Below are 18122 nucleotides of genomic sequence, written 5' to 3' on the forward strand. Positions count from 1 at the left end.
GTATTTAGCATCCTGCCTCCTATTTTTCCCCACTCGCACAAGGTGGGCAGCCAGCCTCTGCCATTTACATACTTACATTTTGGTTTTGCTTCTCTTTCACTCCGCCAATTTTTCTTCCGAATACTGCAAACTGCCCCAGCTGCTTCTGGATGAATGTCTGAGGGTGCTCTTCCATAAGAAGTCCACAGCTTGAGTCAATCTCCTAATGAAATTACAACCAGAAAACAGCAAAGTGAATAAAAGGAGACAACAAGCACTAACTGAGTGACAAAGGTAATCTTGTCACAGCAGTATTATTCAAACTGATGCTGGACACAGGGCATATGCCCGCTCTGAGATGTGTTGTTTTTTTCTTTGATGCTTATACCATGCCTGAGTGCAATCACCTGCTGCAGATCTGTGGTCTACTTGGAACATTTCCCCTTATGTTCTAGCCCTCGGAGTGTAAGGAACTTATAAATATGCCTGCAAGTGTCTAGAAACTCATGCTTTTTTTTTTTTAGTTTTTCAATTTCAAAATGCCTGGAAATGAAAGGAAAGGACAGTAAAGGTTAAAAAAAGGAAGGCTCTGTTTCCTTCTAAGGAAAGAATAGTCCCTGCTCCCAAAATGCCTTTTGGAGAGCTAATGGTCCAAGAACAGGTGTGGGCATGTTTATGCATATATAGTCAGCAATTCCAGCTCAGAACTTGTTTTTCTCTATTGAGTTCTTTCATAGACATTACTTATCAACCGTTCTTTTTTAAGCTATGGGGAATTTTCCCATCCCTAAGAGGACATTCTTATGTGGGAGTTGCTTTTGATGGTATCAAGATGGAAAAACAAGGACTCTAAAATCAAAAGGCTCCAAGCTACCTTTGTCACTGGCTCCCAAGGAACATTCTTGGAATTCTGGCACCATAAGGAAAGTACATATTTACAGTGGGGCAGCAAGTCCTAAAGTGGACTGTCTGGGATTTCTTAGTCCTTATGGACACTTGGACTACGTGACCGTAAGGATCCTTTCTGGTTCCAATATTATGCAGACAGGTGAGAGTCTCTTCTTCCACCACCTCCCCGGCAGGTAGAGGACATCATCTCATGCCTGAAGGACTTCCATAGCAGGTAACTCACTAGTATTTGGGGGTTCTGTAATTTGAGACTTCTGCCTCCCAAGTCCAAAATTTGCCTCCCACTCCCTTTGTAACTTCCACCGAATCTCTCCACAGCCCTCTAGAGCAAGTAAGAGCATGTCAAATCCCTGTTCACATGACAGCTCCTCATTGCCATCAAATCCTCTCTGGGTCTCTCTTTCTTGGACCCGGGGGGCTCACTGCTTTCCAGACCCCTCACCACCTCCACCACCCTTGTAAATAGAGGCTCCATCTGGTCAAGGTCTATCTTAGAAAGCATCACGAAGGTCTGATAGTATATTCAGATGAATAGAAGAGTAATGTTCAGCTGAAGGTGGTATAGTACCCTAGATGTGGTCTAAACATTTCAGAGCAGACCCAGGCTTGGGAAGCCCATTTTGGAACCTTTTAATGTTCTTGTTTATAGGGAAAAAACCTGCCTATCTGCTGATGTGATCCAGGTTCACAGGTAGTGTCCAAGTCTTCTGCTTGATGTTTCTGTTTGGATACCCAAAGAGCCACTTGTACCAAATTTATCCAAAATCCAAACTATGATCTCTAAACCAACACCAAATTTGGTTCCTTTTCTTGATGTTGTGATTTCCAAGAGTGAGATTCAAATTCTTCCAGTCATTTCTAATCCCTCCTTTTCTTCCATCAACTTCTTCCACATGGTTATCATTCCTCCTTGGTGGGGCATATGGCATCTATTCTGGCCTTAATGTCCCTAGTCTTTTTCCCATTTCCAATTCATCCTCTGGCTGATATTTGGAATGTGCAAAACTAGGATGCTCCTGTAATGTTTACTGAAATCAGACCCCCTGAAAGGCTCACACTGAGGTTAAGTTTGCTATAAAAAAATGGTTCTTTGGAAATGCTAATCTTCATTTTCCTAAAATACGTGTGCAAGAGGGACAATAGGTGGGCAAGAAGAAGACAGAGAATGGAGATAGCCGTCTTCTCAATGGGCCTTATTTTGAAAAAGCATTGAGAGGTTAACAGTCTCGAACCCAGTAACAATTTATGAATAGTGAAAACAAAAGTTTGCTTCTCTATGGCTAAACCCAGAGGATGGTGGCAGGGGTTCTGATCGAGAACTTTGATTTCCCACATATTGTTTGAGTCTTAAATGAAATTTGGAAAGGTTCCCTGACATCAAAGGCTGCTCTTTTAGGCTAATCAATTGAGTATGTTGGGCCCGTCCTCCCTCCCCCCCACCCCCGACTAAGAACATATGTCAGATTCTCTCTTTGCCAGTAGGAGATTAATGACAATAAAATATCTTCTTTCTAAGTAAAAGAAAAGGTAGTCCTGGGGAATACCAATGCATCAGAGAAACATTAAAAATACACCAAGCTTGATCGATCTATATCTGAATATCTTCTGCATAATTTAAAAATAACACACCGAAGGGAGCAGGCACAACCCCACTATCCTGCTCACATTTACATCTGGAACAGCTGCGAGGCCTCTCGGAGTTGATTTTGTTCAGTTTTGCAGAGATGACTTGAAACCCAGGCAGAGAATGAAAGTGAGCAAATTTACCTCTGGCATTCAAAGAAATGCTTTTGGTCAAAGTGAGTATTTCTGACCATGACTCATTTTCAAAAGAAGCATTGAATTCGCTTTGTCATCTTTGCCTGGATCAGGCTCAATCGGCCCTTTTATGATTTTTTAAAATATCTCATACAGCCGGATGGCATTTATTAGGCTTCAGCTATTCAATATTGCATTTCAATGTATAAAAGTCACTGTTCAATTGAATATTGAGTTTTCTAAGGAATTAAACTTACAGAAAAGAAATTTGCAAGAATCTAAAATAAATGAGTTTGAGGAAGATCAAACTGCCCCTTTGGCTGTTTCAAAGATCAAAAGATCTCTTTCATAGAAATCAGGAGCAGTTTGAATAGCCTCTTCCCTCTACTGCAAAGCCCCCCCCCCCCTTTTTTTTTCCACAATCATTGATAGCTTGGGACTGCACCATAAAGCTATGAAAGGCCCTGAGGTGGAGGGAAGATGGTTTCATTCCCCAAAAGCACCCAGGACATAGCTTCTGAAATAGCAGGTTTTCCATTTAATTTAGTCTGGAGCCCAGGAGAGTGAGTGAATGAAAATCCATCCACAGCAGCTTCAGGGGGAGGGATGGCCTTGAGCCTCTGGGTAGGCTGCTCAGAGGTAGGAACACTATCTCTGGGTTCACACTTGGCTGTGAATATTAACTACCCTACTGTCTGCATAACCATGGAAAGTTACCTAATCTCTCAATTTCCTCTGGAGTGAAATGGAGATAACAATTGATTTATTGGTTTAAGCGCCTTCCAACCTCAGGGCCTTTGCTCCAGCCCTCTTTCTCCTGTCAAGCCTCCCATGAACTCCCAGACGGAGCTATGCCTGCACTCCCCCTTACTTCCACTAGACAGTTTGCTATGGGGTTCCTTTGTAGCACTTGCTCAGTTATGATGGAGAACGTTTTGTGTAAGCATCAGTGTGGTGTCTCACTCCTTCTATAAGGGAGCAAGAACTCTAACTGATGAATCTTAAAAACGACAACAAAAGTTTTTTGATGAATGAAATTAATATAAAGAAAGCCCATATAAAATGCCTGGCAAACAGGGAGGGAGAAATGGCAATTCCCATTGTCCGATTCCTCCACCGGCTGGGAGGAGCCTCGGCTTTCCACCCCGAGTGCCCGGCACCTCTGCAGAGTGGCTGGCCCAGGAACATCTGCGGGTGTGGAGTCGGACCTCTCAATCATCTCTCCCCATCCATTGCCTTCCTTCCCTGTCTGCTTAGCGGTCCTTGCTCTGAGAGTGCATTATTGGCATTCAGGCAGATCTAGAAATTATGTTCATCCCATTATGATGCAGGATTTCTCTTTCTTGGGGAAAAAAACTACTGACAGTCAAGTCTCTCTGACTTTACTGAGACCTCCCTACAAGAGGTCTGCAGTGAGAGGTGAGAAACCAGGGTGAAGACCTTGGGGTTTCTAGCCCCGGGATACAGGGTTGGAGGTGGTGGTGGGGCAGGTGGAGATGCTAACACAGTGGACCTTACAAGTAAGGTCAGCTCTCTCACAACTTTAAACATCACTACCACCATTATCATCACAATCATCATCAATGACAAAAAAAACTTTATAGCTGGAAAAAAATCTTTGCCTTCTGTTCTGGTTTGAAATTATGTGCCCCCCCAAGAAAAGCCTTGTTCTTCTAATCCTGATTCAATATTGTAGGATGGGATCCTTTGATTAGATTGTTTCCTTGAAGATATAATCCACTCAATTGTGGGTGTGACCTTTTAATTAGACGAGCTGTGACCCCACCCATTTAAGGTGTGTCATGATTAGTTTACTGGGGTCCTTTAAAAGGGGGAACATTATGGAGAGTGTTCAGAGCCAACAAAGAGAGCCACCAGGAGACCCGGTGTTTCTTGAGTCAAGGTATCTTTCCCTGGATGCCTTAGTTTCGATGTTTTTATAGTCTTAGAACTGCAAACATGCAAATTAATAAATTCCGTTTTTAAAAGCTGTTCAACTTCTGGTATCTTGCATTCAGGCAGCTTTAACAAACCAAAACACCTTCCCCTCTAGGAAAAAAAAATAGCCCCATGAATAGGTCATTGATGGCTACAAATTTACTGTAACAATCTTAATGCTTTGGCTAAGGCAATTACCCACAGAAGGTTTCTTTATTCATTATTAACTACTGATTATGAATTAGTTTATCTACCCATTTTATCCAAGAAGGTAGGAGGGAGGAGAAGGAAGTCACTTGGGAGATATTTCTTCAAAATTTAGTTGTAAATAACAATGCAGCTTGCAGAAAGGTATTTCATGCAAGGAATGAAGGGCTTATAACATTCACTAGAAATGTGGGAGGAGTATGCTTTCTGCTGAATTTTGAGAAAACATACCCCAGAACAACATCTCAGAACTGGCCCGCTAACCCTCCAGGAGCTGCTACCTCCTCTGCAATCAAGCTGGTGGATGATTCTGCTGGCTCCTGGGGCTCTCCCTATCGATCACAACATGCACCAACAAAATAGAAACACTTGTCTTGCCTCATAGTGGCTCTGGCGCTAGCATCTGGCCCCGGGGTCTCTGTCTGGCCTCGGGGTCTCTGTGGCTGCCCATACGGGACAAGCCTGCAAGTGCCCCCCACTGGGCTGGCCAGTAGAGTAGCAGAGTGCAGCCTCTACTGCACAAAGACTACCACTACTTCCGAAGTCTTGTGAGGGAAAGGCCATTTGGCTGAAGCTAGATCTCCTTGGAACCTAAGCTATAAGGGATTCTTTAGCTTTTTAGCCTCTGGAGGGCCATACTGTAGCTTCAGGGCAGTTGGGATAGAGCAGAGTGAGCCAGCCTGCAGCTTCTATCATAGGCGTTTAGGGATGGGGTGCCAGGAAAACATTTGGGAGGGAGAAATGGACAGGGAGCTGTGAACAACCTTGATTGACCTCACAACTCTGCTTAGAGCTGGTCCTAGATATTAGGATGGGGCATTTTAGGAACGCCACATCAAACGAGCATTGTTATTTTCTTTGGGCAGGTGGCTTTAAGGTCTACATGTAAACTTTCTTGAGTAAATGCCCCCTTCCCCCGACCCCTGACATTTATGGTGGGGGTGATTTAGCTTCCTTCTTAGCAGAAGGAGGAAAGGTAATCCCTAGCCCTGTTTCAACTCACCTGCAACCAGGGAGGCGTCTCCAGGTTGGTGTCCATTTGGCTTAGAAAATGCTGTCATAACAGTGGCTGGAAACAGCAGCTTTAGAGGCTACCCAGGAATCTGTGGCACATTCCAAGGTAAATCATTTCTCATATGAGGAGACCCAGAACGAGAACTCAAAGCCCCTGTGGGGCAGACCGTCAGTGGCTCTATCCTGCCACCTTCTTTTTAACATTCAATCCAGCAAATACCTTAAGCTTTAATAAACATCTTCTGCTTTAATAGTGTTGACTCCAAGCTAATCAGGCAACTGGCGAATGAAGTGAAGGTAAATTTCTCATTAACAATTTATTTAACTTTGTTGAAGAGAGCAATTCCAACTGGCTCTAATTGAGTTTATAACAAAAAGATGGATCCATTTTATTACCACCCCTAGGACCTTAATCAAACTCCAGGAAAGGTAAAAGGAACTCTCATCAGTAGACTTGGAAGTAAAATCCAGGACGGAACGGAACGCGCCAGGGCTCTGTTAAATTCCAGAATCTTCAACAGGATCACAAAGCAGAGGCATGGACTGGCATTTTACTGTGTTTGAACTTCATTTGCTGGAGAAAGAATCCTATTGTAGTGAAGCTAAAGCTGCAAGTAAGATTGTGACGATGCCGGCTTTAGTGCGTGGGTGATACGTTCAATTCCCCCCCCCCCCCCCCTTTATTAAGAGCCTCTGTGGGATCTGGGAAAGCGCTGGGTGGACGTGTAAGAGGACTTACTTGCCCTTTATAGACTTTCCCTCTGACTCTGGGAAGTGGCCGTAATTTAGGGGTTTCATGACGAAGGGCTGAGCCTGGCTGCCTGAGGTGACGCGGCTGCGGGCAGAGAGGCGCGCGGCCTATTTGCGATTGGCTAGTGATTGGATTGGAAGGGATTTAATAATTCTTCTGGAAGTTCTCTGCTCTTTTCCTTAGACTTTCCTCTGAAAGCCTGATTAAATGCGTATTATTTCTTCTTAAGTGATTTTACATGTCGTTTATTTTGGATTTATGAGCATCAACACATTTTAAAAGGTATTAGCGAGCTGTACGGCTGGATACTGGTTCTCTAAATCACTTACTCTACTCTTTATTAACATCAGATAATGCGAAATCTTTAAAATATTACTTGGTGTTTTCGTCATTTGTATTCATCCTGGCTACAAATATATTTTAAACCCCTACTGGGTGCCAGGCGCTGTGCTGGGCTCTGAGAACACACGCACGGTCCTTGCTCTCACAACATTGCAGAGGTTTAATAGAAGTTGAGTAGAAGTCTCCATTTTTATGTGATGGTGAATGAAATTCAATTTTAATTAATATTTTTCTCTCATGCAACACTCCATCCGCTGAATCAAGGAGGGGAGCAGGACTCCACGGCATTTTGGGATGTGTGATGTGGTACATTGAGGACGGGACGGGAAGGTGGGAGGGGGGCGAGCCTTCTCCCTTGTTGCCTTCTTCCACATCCAGGAAGGTACCCATTCCATCGAATTTAAAGTTGTCCAGTTATTCTAAGCACTCAGCTCCAAAAGAGAACATATTCCCGGTGCCGGCGGAAGTCTTCCCCAGCCTCGCACACCTGCCTGTAGAACCTCTGCTCTTCGTAAGAACCTGTGCTCCATTCACACGCCAGGGATCTAAGACGCCGCGGCAAGTGGGATTGGAGAAAGGGAGTGTGATTAAGTAGATCAGTTGACTCATGAAGGAGGAGAGAATCACTGGGGCCACACCAGGTAAGTGGAGCTAACTCACGAGCCAGTGGGCGGAGGCAAGCAGAAGCAACACGTGGGGGTAGGCGCCGGGGAACCGCGCATGGAGGCCTGAGAAACGCTGGAGGGTGGGTTCGGTCTCTGTCTGAAGCCAGGTTTCCAAAGTGCCTGGCCGGGCCTCACCGATTTGAGAGCTCTTTTGGGTGCCACACGCCCAGAGCCCTCTGGAAGTGATTCTCTCCCCCCTTAAAACAACCTCTTCATTTCTCCCCATGGCTCTGGGGAAACCTGGATGACAAAGGACTTGGGAGAAGAGCTGAAGATGTTACCATTTACTTATGAGAAAAGTCTGATTAGCCCAAGAAAGAGGAGAGAGAATTCAGCAGCTTTGAGGAAGCTTGAGACTTCACAGAGTAACTTTCCTGCCTTTCTCATTTGTCCTTGATGGCTCCAGGAAGCAGGTGAGTAGCTAGGGAGAGGGTGGTTCTCTGCACACAGCAGATGACCAGGTAGGCTTAGACATAGGGCTTGATTCCAAATCTCCCAACTTTAAGTATAATTATATATTTTTTATCATGGCTTACTTTGCATGCAAATGACACACAAAGATAAGCAAATGATGAAAATTATATATTTTTTATCATGGCTTACTTTGCATGCAAATGACATGCAAAGGTAAGCAAATGATGAAAGAGAGCCTTGCAAGCATACTGACCCATTGGAACCCAAGTTTGAAGTTGTAGATCTCAGCCCTCGTGGTTCCTTTGGAGGCTTTGGCAAATCCCTCGGCTGGCTCCTTTCTCCTTTCCGCTAGGATCGGGCGCTGGTGGCAATGTGCCTCAGAGCAGTTGGGATGATGCCCCAGCCCAGCCGGTTCTCCCTAGGCCCACCCTTCTAGGGGCAGTTGTGATGTGGAGAAGAAGGAAACCTTTTATTCAGTAAGGGTTTGCTTATTTAGTGGCCAAATTGTCTTCCAGGAGTAAATCAGAAGGTTTTATTGTTCTGTTTGCTTCCTCATTGGGGGAAATCAAAGAGAAATGAGTTTAATTTATTCTTCACATTTCTCTCAATTAAACTTTTTTACATTTCTAGTTTTTGACAGGAAATAAAAGCCAGGAAATATGGTGTTTAAGGTAACTTAATTGCTTTAGAGCAAGAAGGGTTAAAAAAAGCCACAAAAAATTGTTCATTTTGGTTGTTTAAAACAAACAAACAAAAAACACAAAAACAAACTCAAACCATCTTCAAATATAGTTTAATCCATTTTCAGACTCTATATATTATGCATCAAGATTTTGTACAACAGGAATTTGAGAGGAGCTTTTGCATGAAACCACTTCAGCGGGCTCAGTGTGCAGTTCAGTGTAGTAGACTAAAAAAGTATATGGGATATTTTGAAAGCCTTGCCTCCTTCCTTTATGTACACAGTTTCTACTTAAGGTAAATAAATTTTTAAGAATAAGTGGCTTCCAGCAGCTGTCTTGAAAAAATTAAGCAAGGGTTTGGTCTTACTTCCATTTAGCTTAAGTAACGACTTCAGATGCTTCACGGACAGAGAGTGTCATTGAGAAGATTGATCTAAGTAGTTTCCTCCTATAAATCCTGAGGTTCTTTCAGGCAAAGCCACCCAATTGAAGGTGGAAAAGCCATTCGCAATAAAAGGAGCTCACAAGGTTCACTTCTTCAATCCGAAGTTGAGCTGCCTGTATGGTGAAACACCTGGATGCATAGCTCAGAATCAGTCATCCAGATGTTTTCACCTAGTGGATGCCAAACATCATGGAGACCACAGCTGGACATCTGGAGGGCCAATGACATTGTTATTTTCTTCCATTTAATTGGTGAGTGGTTGGGATCTTGGAAATAAAATATCTATTTATTGTTTCCCCAGAGACAAGACTGTAGGAACATACTTTATAGCAATCAGGCAAGGGCCAGGAGCACCCAAACAGCAAGCCATTTCTGGGTTGTTAATGATGGGAGGTCAAAAATTGATAGGAGGTGTCTGACCCTGAGGCACCATTTCTAATATGCGCCATGGACTATCCAAACTATCTAAAGAACTTCTGAACGTTTCTACAATAACTTTTATTTTTGCAGGTGTTGAAAAGTTCCTAGCAGCATGGCTAGTCGCCTGGGCTACAGTGTTGTGTTGACAGCTCTGGTCCTGTCCCTGGCAGCTGAAGATCCGAACAGCAACCAATGAGAAGACAGCACTGTGGTCTCAGTTTTCCATTAGGCTGGTGATTCATTTTGAGACCCTCATTTTATGAATGCTGTGAATTCAGTGCAACGTAGCTGTTGAGGTGTCTACATTCAAATTGGATTCCATGAACTTTGTGAGGTGATTAAATGTCTGAATCACAGGGACCCAGGCTTGAATTTATGTGCCTTCTGAAAGCACTTTTGAAAACTGGCAGCTTCGATGAGTGTCATTGGATGCACGAGTTTGGGAGAACAAACCTACTGAGATGTCAGCTCTAATATAACAAGGATCTGAGAACTGAACTCTGAGAGTTGGGGGTGGGGAAGGTGGTCGGTCACTCTCCGATGTATAGAGCACAGGTGGGATCGGCCTGCATATTTTTTTCTTCAGAATACTTGATCTGGGGTAGTAAAAGGACTTTGTGATCTTGCATTGTAGATGTTTTCAATCATTCAAAGCGGGACATCATTTGGGCTGCTAGTTGAAAATGCCAATTTCCAGGCCCCTCTTCTGATTCTGAAGGGCTGGAGTAGGATGCAGGAATTATAGACCTGACTTGGAAAAATACTATTTTAGTCATTTTACATTTGGAGAAGCAATTTGCCTTGTCCACAGCCTGGCTCACAGCTAGTGGTAAGAGAGATCCAAGACCCGGAACTAGATCTTTTGATGTTTTCCTCAGGGATCTTCCCATCATCTACTTGGTTCATGTTCAGTAGGATTGATACTCATGACATGGAAATTGTCACTGGTGTGTGTGTGACAATTGTGACATTAGCCACTGCTTAATGCACCTGGTTAGAGGATGACATTTTTTGAGTAAACATTTAAAATTTGCTGTAAGGCACATGTGTCATGTTTGAAAAGTAAAGAAGCAGTGTTTTGCAACGTACCAAAATGAGTTCTGACAACTCATTTGAAAATTGAATATGCTCTTTAACACATAGGGGTTAAATGGGAGGTGCACTACATGTCCCATATTTGGGTCCATTTTTGGCAGTTCCAAACATAGCTGTATGCAAAATATTTCTATTTCTGCATTTTCCTCTAAAGATTTCTCTGGCTCTAAATACATGGAATAGATAGCATTTGGAAATTCTAAGATTGATGAAATTAAGCATTATATGATTGTTGACCATATATACTTATTATTTTGGAAATTATTTGATCAGTTCTTATACAGTTTTCCTATTGAGTTGTTAGTATTTTTTTAAATTGATTTTAAAGAGCTGTTTATGTATGAAAGTTAATTTCATACCTGTCATACATCTTGGTGAAAATATTTCCCCGTTTATTGTTTTATCTTTATATATAGTGGATTTTTTTTCTAACATGGAGAAGTTTAAATTTTTTCAGCAGTTAAATTTGTTTTTTGGCCTGTTGTCGTGGTCAGGTTCATGTGTCAATTTGTTCTTTGTGATATGCTTCATTACTTTTATCTATGAAAGTCTTTCCCATCATAAGATCAGGAATATAATTACACATACTTTCTTACAGCCATTTTGTAGTTTTAATACTTGTACTTAATTTTTTTAGTCTTTTGGTATATTCTTTGAAATATAAAATACAAATATATAATACATTTATATGTAGCATTTTTCCTTAAATTGTTAATGGTCCCCACATTATTTCTTATGGATTTTTTTTTCTAAACTTTCCCACTGGTTTATATAGCATAGACTATCTAACACTTGCCATGTGCCTACAGTGTGCTTGGCTACTATGCTAAATATTTTAATCCACTTACGTTTTAAAATTTTAATGCACATACATTTTATTTGATCCTTACACAGTCTGATGTAGTTATTTTTGTCTCCATTTTACAGATGGGTACAATAGGCTTAGGCAGTTTGAGTTGCTTATCAAGTAAGGTACAGAGCCAAGAGGGGATTTCAGGATTAAGTGACATAAAATCCATAATCTCAGTCACCCGTGTAAATTTAACTATAAGCCAAATTCTTCAGTATTAAGGCCATTTCTGGAGCCTCTATTCTGGTCCATTAACTTGGCAGCTGTTAATGTGCTAATATCACACTGTAAATTATTTTAGTTATATAATATTTTTAAATCTGAAATGTCTTTCCCCTTATTATTCTTTCAGCTTGTTCCTCACTCCTCTTACTGGTTCAATATTCATGTGGACCTTAGACTAACTTTAGCAGATACAAAAATTCTTTCTGAGATTTTCAAGGGATCGCATTTAAAACTTGACATCATTGCTATATTTAAACTTTTCATATAGCAAAACACCCTTTAGGAGAGTTTTATCAATTTCTTCAGACAGGTCCTTCCTATTTCTTGTTGTCACTCTAAGAATTTTGTATGATTGTAGCTATTATATGAGACATTTTCCCATTATATTTTCTGACCATTACTCACTTATAGAAAATCTATATTTAATACTTATCTTTATTTGACTTCTTTTCAATTTTCAGAGTGACTTTTCTCATGGATTTTCAATGTAGATAATCTCATAATCTATGCAGAATAATGATTTTTATCTTTTTTATTAATTATACTTCTAATTTCTGAATGTTGTCTTATTGCCATGGTAAGAAAAGGTAAATAATACCAATGACAATAGCCAGCACCTATCTGCCTTATTCTCTTCCTTCCACAAAATATTTATTAAGTACCTACCTATTCTGTGCCAGGTTTCCTATTAGAACTTTGAGGTATAGCACTGAAAAGACAGCCCTCCTAGAGGTAGAGTCTGGGGGTGGTAAATTGACATTGATTGGGTAATTACAGAATTAATTCATTAATTGTAGCCCTTATCTTATTCTTGACTTTAATGCATCTAGTATTTACTATTAAGCTGATTTGAGATATTCTTTAAGATAGTAAGTGTCCTTCCAAGACTAGTTTTCTACATTTTAAAAATTGGGGATGTCTTTTGAATTTTAGGAAAAGGCTTTTCAACATTGCCTCCTTTTACCCATTGCTAACAGTAACCTGGAGACTCAGTGTGATAATGTGACAACACCCAGCATTATGCAGTTGGCCATGACAGAATCTTCACTGGAATCCAGCTCTGGATGTCACAAGGGTAATATATCTATATGTCTGATACCATGAGCCTACCAATGTTTCCACCTTAGTTCGGAAGCTTCTTCAAAGCAGGAACCGCTTCTTGGAAGCTCTTTGGGCTTCCCTGGTTCCAAACAATTCCTGTTGCTTTCTGGTGATTATTGCTATAAAGACTTCCTAATTGCCCTAGAGAGGGCTTGGGAAAATGGTCAAACTTCCAGTGAGTTGATCTTGAAACTAGCAAAAGGGTAATGACATTGAAGGCTAAGGTACAGTATAAACCTGTCAGAAGTAGTGTTTATTTATTTCTTCTAATGAGTAAAAAAAATGTTAATGTAGAAAGCATGGAAAATACAAAGAAAATATCACATGTAATCCAGCAATCAAGAGATAACCTCTATTTGTTTTTATGCTTTTTCTTTGTGTGCCTATTAAATTTCCCCCCAAACTCAGATCACACAAAATGGTAGATTTTGCCTTTTTTTTTTTTCATTTTACATTATATCATGATCAATACTCCAAGCCTGTAATTGCCTCATTTTGTTTCCTCAGTGTGGCCCTGGTCCATAAGTTTTGCTTCACAGTTCTCTGACATTCATCTGGCTATTTATGTTGAAATAATTCTAACAAATAAAAGAGCCTAGGAGGACTCCTTGAATAAAGACACTAAACTAGATCTGAAACGGCCACCCTTGGTTGAATGAGTGATGATCTTGTCATCAACATTTCAGCAAAAGGCAAAGGGAATAATAATTCCGTATGATGCCAGTACCTTAAGAGTCGAGCAGATTTGGTTTCATATTCTAGCTATTTTTTATACACATGTTGAAATGTGGTAGCTTCCTCTATGGCAAACAATTTTACATCATACCCACACATAGAGATAATTATCAACACCTTTGATCAATGTTTCCCTTTGAAAACAAAGGGAAAAAATTGGAAATGAAGAATTCGGAGAAGGCAAAGACATGCAGAGTTACAAAATGTTGCAGATGAAAGATCACTTGTTGAAGTGGAAATGGCACTTGCCTACCCAGTAGCCATTATGTCTGTTTTCCCTCTGCCAGAATCCCGCATTTGTTCATTTATTCACTGACCATGTGTCCTCAGGGCCACCACCCAGCCCCAGTTGGTGAGTCTTGACTTACCTGTTGGTTGTAATGATTTTACTTTCCTTACCAGTGTCTGGTTTAGGATTGACCATGTGACACAATTCTGGCCAAAGAGACTCAGGAGAAACTCTTGTGGAAGGCTGTGGGAAAGATTGAAAAGAGATATACCAGGCGGTGCAATGGTGGTTCAGTGGCAGAGTTCTCACCTGCCATGCCCGAGACCCGGGTTTGATTCCCAGTGCCTGCCCATGCCCCCACCCCCCCCCAAAAAAGATATACCACTTATATATGAAATACATATAATGGGCAAATTCAAAGAGATAGAAAATAGATTAGAGGTACTGGGAAGTGGGAGAGAATGGACAGTGTTTTCTAATGCGTAAATGTTTCTTTTTGGGGTGATGAAAAGTTTTGGAAAAGGAGAGTAGTGAAGGTTGTACAACATTGTGAATGCAATTACTACCACTGAATTGTACACTTAAAATGGTTAAAATGACAAATTTTATGTCATATTTTCCTACTATCTTGGTAGTGTGAGGTGACAAACCAGAAGACAAAAGATGCTGAAGATGGCATCACAGATAGATAGAAATAATTCAGATTCTCAGTGAGGTCATTTAGGACCCCCAGCTCAAAACTTTTTCTGTTAGATTATATAGTACATTTTGGTTATTGCTTGAGCCATTTTGAGTTGAAGATTTGCTTACTTGCAGCCAAAAGCCTTCTAACTGATTCAGTTGGTCACCCCTAACAAGTGAGCAACCGGAGACTGAGTATGTGTGAGGGAGGGAAAAATTAAGTTCTGTTTCTTTTCCTCACTCTATCTGTGATGTGACCGTACTTTTTATTTTATTGTATACTGTATGACGGGGTCACATTTTGTTCTTTTTCCATGTGAGTATCCCATTATTGCAGCACCGTTTGTTGAATTTTTGTTTGTCTGTTTTTCTTTTTTTGCTTGTTTGTTTTGGGAAGTGCATGCGCTGGGAATTGAACCAGAGGTTTCTACGACTGAACCACCCTTGCACCCCCGGTGCTTTTTATTTCAACTGATGTTAGTGTCGACTACCCAAACCACAGTAATACTTCATGAGTATACATTTATCTTTAGACTTGGTATAGTTAGTATTAATAGCGGCCAACATATCCATATTGAAGGCAATAAGGGCCTTAGCCATTCCTGGAGTAGATATTTAGTACATAATTTTTAATGAATCAAGGAGTATTTCGTTTAAAGAAATGACCTTGGCCTAAGGGAAAAACTGATTAGCAAATTAATAATTAAGGGTATTGTTTATCCTCTTCTTATTAGAGAAATCCTAAGCCAACCACAAACATTTCAAAAATTTTTAGCTGCACTTATAGGAGAGAGCACTTAAGGTGTGGCGTCTTGCAGGAATACGTCGTGCTTGTGAGGATCACTCAGTTATTTCATAGAATGTCAGGTTAGGAATTTACTGTGGACTTACATAAACTATGAAGTAATTACCTTATGTAATAAAACTCCAAGAAGGTCACCTGTTAATGAATTTGTCAGTGATTTTCCCAGATCATAGACACTGACCCACATAAGACATGTTGCAGATGCGTCAACACAGAGAGACGTGTCAACTGATTTCATTAGGGCAGACTGAATTGCTATAAGAGATAGACCTAAAAACGAAGTGGTTCTAAGAAATGGAATTTTGTTTCCCATTCAAAAGCAATCCAGGCATCTGCTTCAGGTGGATGAGCAGCTCTTGTCATACATTCATTCAGCAACCCAGGCTGAGAAGTTGCTTCGTTACCTTCAGGCAGTCACTCTCCTCTCTGCCATTCAGCCAGCAGAAAGGGGGAAGAGGGACCAATCTTGCCCATTAGAAGAGGCCATGTGACTGACCAATCCCACCGGCAGGTACTTAGTCACATGGCCTCTTCTAAATGAAAGGGAATCTGAGAAATGGAATCTGGCCATACACCTCGGGAGAAGAGGATGATTTTGGTGGACGGCTTCTTACATGTATGTGGTATAATAGAAAGAGTACCAGAGTAGAAGAAACTCCTACCTTTGGTGACCCCATCCTCTCTGATCTTCTCTGTTCTCCCCACTGCAACTAGATTCATCTTAGCACAGAGCAAATATGTTTGTCCCTCACCAATCTCTTCTAGTAAAGCCTTTCAATAACTTCTCATTGTACTTAGGACAAAGACAAATTCTTTCACATGGTCAACAAGGTTCTGCATAGTTTAATCTCTATTCGTCTATTCATCCTCAAGTTTGGAAAATTGTTCCTTCTCATTCACGAGGCTCCAGCCAGGTAGCATTCCTTTCACATCCTCTACTGTCTATGTCTCTCTTTCTACTGGCTCTAGGACTTGCTGTTCCTTTTTCCTGGAAAACTCTGTCCTCCCTCTTTGCCTAACTACCACTTAGTCATCCTTTAAGTGTGACTCTCCCTGTTAAGCTTTTCTTGGTTTGGTCAATTCCCCATATAAGTTCTTATTGCAGGGCATGTCTTTTTTTCTTAGCATCATCAAAGCTCTTCATTTATAATTGTGTGATTGACTAAAAGTTCACCTCTCCCACTGTACTACAAACTCTGTGAGGTCAGGGATTATGTTTGTTTCTGCTTATGCACACTTCGCACAGTTCTGATACGTAAGGTACTCAGTCAGAAGTCATTGAATATAAGCATGTTTGAGTGTATGAATGAATGAATGAATGAATGAACAAATCCTACCACAGATTAGCTGTGTGACCTTGCCGCCTTTTTACTTTTCTGAGGCTCAGTTTCTTCATCATGAAAGGGTTGCACTAGATGATGTCGAGGACTTTCAACATTACAGTTCTACAATTTTAAAATTGAGTCCTGTGGGTTATTGCATTTGTTGAACCACTCAGTTATGTTTCCTAAGCAAATGCAGCAAGTTCTGGGTCTGGTAAGGTAGAGTGCGAACACTTTTATTCTTTCATTGTGAATTTTTTGACTACTAAAAATTCAGTCCAAGCTTTAATTTTATCCTAATCGGTCAAGTCTAATAACAACTTAAAACGGATTGGATAGTTTAAATAAATGATAGTAGCATTAGTTATTCTACAGAAAAGATAAGGAAGGAAAACCCATATGATTTTGTTGGTCATTGTAAAAAATAAATGAACTCTTGACTGGGACTGGAAGTGAGCGCTATTACTACTTCTGTTCTGGTTGAATTTGGGCCTTTTTTGTATGGCGGGCATGTGTCAATAATATAAAATATCAATAAGATGAGAACAGGGGCTTTTTCTTTCTTATTTTGATTTCTAGGTTGATATTCAATAAAAATGACTGATATTCTGGCCATTTTAACCCTTTGTGGTGATAGAAACACAGGTGATCATTACTAGGTTTGATTTCAAGTTCATGGGGAGCCCACATTAATTTTTTTTAAATATAGTGCTTTTCATGTTATATATGACAAGGAACAAGCATTTAGTAAGGTCTTAACAGGTTTCAGTGGAGACTTACCTCATTGGGAGCAGCTTGAGAGACAAAAACATTTCTACAAACGGGTAATCACTTTATTTAAGATTAACTGACAGACCATGTTCTAATGCTACTTTGTAGAGAACTGGTTGCTTAAAGAAATCAAACTACTCTCTGCTGTATGAAGTCCTTACAATTTTTAGAAAGTTTCAAATTATGCTGTGGAATAAGAAGGTAGGGAGAGGGGCAGGAATAATGACGTTTGCAAATTCCTCTTTAAAATGGGATTTGTTCATCACTTTTTGATGAGTGTGTGTGTTTTTTTCTCTAGTTTGCAAGATGGCTACATCTCATTCATTTAGAATGGAAGGTCAGTCACTTCCTGAATGATGAAATCTGACTGCGGGCATCTCTGTTTCTCTCTGCAGCCTGCGGACAGCTCCTTCCTCCCTTTCTGCTCAAAAGCCACTCCTCCAGGAAGCTTTCTCAAAGCATTCCAGGCCGGTGAGTTCTTCCTCATCCCTGAAGCTTCTATCCTATCTATGATCCTGTCTTATTTCATTCATATCGTTTATTGTCATCTAAACTTGCCATATTTATTCACTTGTTTATCATCTGACGCTACATTACAAACTCCTTGAATCCTATGTACTCCAGGGAGTCAAATACCTCACTTGTTCTATTTCATCCTAATACCTAGCAAGTACTCTGAATGACTTACAGGCAGCTTAAAAAGAATGAAAGAAGAAACAAACAAACAAGCAAATCTAATGATCATTGGAGACATCTGTATTGAATGTTCTCTGAAGGTAAAAA

The 18122-nt window shown here is 40.7% G+C and overlaps 1 protein-coding gene and 1 long non-coding RNA gene across 9 annotated transcripts in view; one reads left to right on the forward strand and one right to left on the reverse strand.

Moving 5' to 3' along the window:
- CABCOCO1 (ciliary associated calcium binding coiled-coil 1) overlaps positions 1-18122 on the reverse strand; it is a 246978-nt gene that overhangs the window by 54427 nt on the left and 174429 nt on the right. For all 6 annotated transcript variants that reach the window (XM_077125214.1, XM_077125213.1, XM_077125209.1 and 3 more), the window contains one exon: positions 77-202. In XM_077125214.1, the coding sequence (XP_076981329.1) occupies positions 77-202 (126 nt within the window). The remainder of the gene's footprint in view (positions 1-76; positions 203-18122) is intronic.
- On the forward strand, positions 5733-18063 carry LOC143653863 (uncharacterized). Of its 3 annotated transcripts, XR_013161573.1 has the most exons (7): positions 5733-6419; positions 7277-7539; positions 7817-7976; positions 9038-9356; positions 9616-9859; positions 12629-12770; positions 17735-18063. It is a non-coding gene; the product is annotated as an uncharacterized LOC143653863 (long non-coding RNA). The 3 variants fall into 3 exon arrangements; XR_013161574.1 differs by having other exon boundaries at positions 5733-6530; positions 7277-7976; XR_013161572.1 differs by having other exon boundaries at positions 7277-7976.

The sequence above is a fragment of the Tamandua tetradactyla genome, chromosome 13 (assembly GCF_023851605.1).
Source record: "Tamandua tetradactyla isolate mTamTet1 chromosome 13, mTamTet1.pri, whole genome shotgun sequence".
Lineage (NCBI taxonomy): Eukaryota > Metazoa > Chordata > Mammalia > Pilosa > Myrmecophagidae > Tamandua > Tamandua tetradactyla.